At 39.6% G+C, this 2706-nt stretch overlaps 1 protein-coding gene across 1 annotated transcript in view; it reads left to right on the top strand.

The window, feature by feature from the left end:
• The first annotated feature begins 749 nt into the window (after positions 1 to 749).
• Positions 750 to 2706, top strand: part of Ubr3 (ubiquitin protein ligase E3 component n-recognin 3) — a 188905-nt gene continuing 186948 nt past the window's right edge. The window contains exons 1-2 of the mRNA XM_033756366.1: positions 750 to 864; positions 2600 to 2697. Coding sequence (XP_033612257.1) covers positions 750 to 864; positions 2600 to 2697 — 213 coding nt within the window. The remainder of the gene's footprint in view (positions 865 to 2599; positions 2698 to 2706) is intronic.

The raw sequence follows: 2706 nt of genomic DNA, 5'->3' as shown, positions 1-2706 counted from the left end.
ATGAGCGAAATAACTAAGTTCTGTTCAGGCAAAACATTTTATTTCCTTTAGCTTTTAAAATCAATATGATCGGCTCTTAAATCTTTACTTCCCTTAGGATTTTGGAGCTTCTTTCATTTGGAGCCAGGAGGTCTGAGACTTTTCTTTTCTTTCAATGCATTCAACATAAAACTTCTTCTAAATTACCTATCCCTCAAATCACTGTGTGATGTCATGGGGAATTCCTGCAGTGATCACACTTCCATAAAAGAAAGCCAGATTAAAACCCAGCCAATAACTCTATACTTACTCAAATGCTATACTCAGAAGATTACAACATTTAAGCATACTATCATTGCTTTACTGAAGACATTTAGTAAATACTGAAGTAACATACCGCTGTTACAGATAGCAATAAAATAACGTAAGATCTCTTTGTTGGAAGAGATGAAACCCCAGCTTGACCTAGTTTAAGTAAAACAGAGGATCATATTTAATCACATACACAGTGAAGGAGAGGGGCAGATGTACCTGGATATCTTTTCATCTTTGTTCTGAGTATAAGCTCCACTGTCCCCCAAACAACCTCTGTTCGTAGACTTCCCCCAACCCCAGATCACCAACAACTCCACAAGAAAAAGGTGTTCTTCTCTATAAGATCCACTTAAAACTTTGGTGGAAAAGTCTAGCCCACCCAGCTGGTAGCCCATGCCACCTATGTTTCTAGAAGGGAGAGAAAGAAATAGACCCTGAAAGCATAAACATACAAGATGCTTGGAGAAATATTAGCTTCTAAATTTGTCCGGCTTCCAAATAGAGATCACATCCTCTCCATGTGCAGAAGTTCACCAATTCTAATGACAATTGTTGCCGTTCATGCTATAAGTAACATTGTACATACTATGTACAAGGTATTCTTCCACATGATCATATTTGAGATTCACAACCCTGAGAGGTTATTAGTATTCCTATTTTACAAGCAGTGGTGATGCTTTTCATTCATAGCCTTTAAAAGATAAGCAAGAACCCTTAAAATAATTCATTGTTCCTGCTTGTTCCTGTCTTCACTCCTCTTCTCCTTTTAAAACAACTCAGCCCTTTAAAAGTTTTATGCTTAATTGCAACTATATTAGCTGCAATTCTCTCGTTTGCTTAATACTGAAACAATGACACTCCCCCCACCACCAGGGATCAAAGTCAGGTCCTTGCCCTTGGGAGGCAAGTGGTGGCACCACTGAGCTAAATCCCCGGCCCAACAATGACGTTTTTAATAAGTTTCTCAACTCATGCTTTAGGAATATTTTTGCCTGCCTCACAAGGTCCCGAGTTTGATCCCCAGTACCAAAACAAAACAAAACAACCAAAAAATACTAAACAAAAAGCAAAGCAAACCAAATCCTCCCTGCATCTCTACTAAAGCCCAGGAGATTTCCACCTTGCTTTACTCAGAAAAGACTAATAATTACTCATCAAGTGTTAGTTGGGTGCTACCAGTTGCTTCCTTCTGAGCTGAGGATAGTCTTGGGAACATAACAGACATGTTGCCTGCTGTGTGTTTTGGGGGACATAAATCACTTTTGTTTCTTCTCATAGTATCTCCTTCATAGAATTATTGAGAGGATAGAAAGAAATGACATATAAAGAACTGGCAAATACAAGATATCCAAGAAGCGTTGTCTATTTTAATCATGTTCCATTTAGCAAATACTGTTAGACAAATATTTGAGCATATACAGACAGTGATAAAGAGTTCATTCTTTGCCTTCAAGAAATTTACCAATTAATAGTGTGATATCTTACCAAATAAACCGGAGGCCCTCCCAACCCTGCAACCTTTTAAGTAAGAAATGACATGGGGAGACATTGCCACAATAGGGTATGGGTAAGAACTAGGAATAATAAGGACCGACAGGCAGAACTTGATAAAAACACCGAACAAGGCAGTGAACAAGCCAGGCTGGTGGCTGCGGTAGGACGCTTGCTTGATCAGAGTTCAAGACCATCCTGGGCCACACAGTGGGATCTCATAAAAAACCAAAACAAGACAAACAAACAAAATAATAAACACGCCCAATGGTCTCTTTAATATAGTAAACTTGGAGTACCATCAGGAAATAAGGATGGAAATGTAAATACGTAGAAGATTGGGAATGACAAAAAGTATGTATTTTATTTATTTCTTTTTTGGTGCTGGGATTAAACTCAGGGCCTGGGTAGGCAAGCACTCTCCCACTGAGCTATATCCCCAGCCCCTGTGTTTTAGTTTTCTAAAATTAGAAACATTAGAAGATTAACCTGGAAATATGTGAGGTTAAGAACTGAAGAGGAGGTAACCAGAGGCTGCTTCAATAATAGTCATTCAGTAGAAACTAAGGCTTAGGTTATAGGAATCAACATTTTAAAATGAAACGGGAAAGAGTTAAGATGTATTATATGTACCTCTACCGACTCCTCACGATTAATATATCCACTACTGCAAATGTGCACTAATAAAAATACAAAAATGAAAAAAATGCATAAGCTCAAAACACAGCTAAAAGATGGTGTGTATAATTCTTCCTGTCCATGCAAATAAAGAAAAAAAATTTCGCATTAAAGATCTTGGGCCACTCCCTTTCAGGAGCGCTGAAGCTGAGAGCCGGAGGCGAGGTCGGGAGCAGGGAGGCGGGGTCAGACGAGCAGGAGGGGCGGGGAGCAGGCGCCGGAGCCCCAGGGGGCGTATCCGGG

The sequence above is a fragment of the Fukomys damarensis genome, unplaced genomic scaffold, assembly GCF_012274545.1.
Source record: "Fukomys damarensis isolate Sample0158 unplaced genomic scaffold, DMR_v1.0_HiC HiC_scaffold_26, whole genome shotgun sequence".
Taxonomy (NCBI): domain Eukaryota; kingdom Metazoa; phylum Chordata; class Mammalia; order Rodentia; family Bathyergidae; genus Fukomys; species Fukomys damarensis.
Note: the sequence above shows the minus strand (reverse complement) of the source record. Positions and strands in the feature narration are given on the sequence as shown.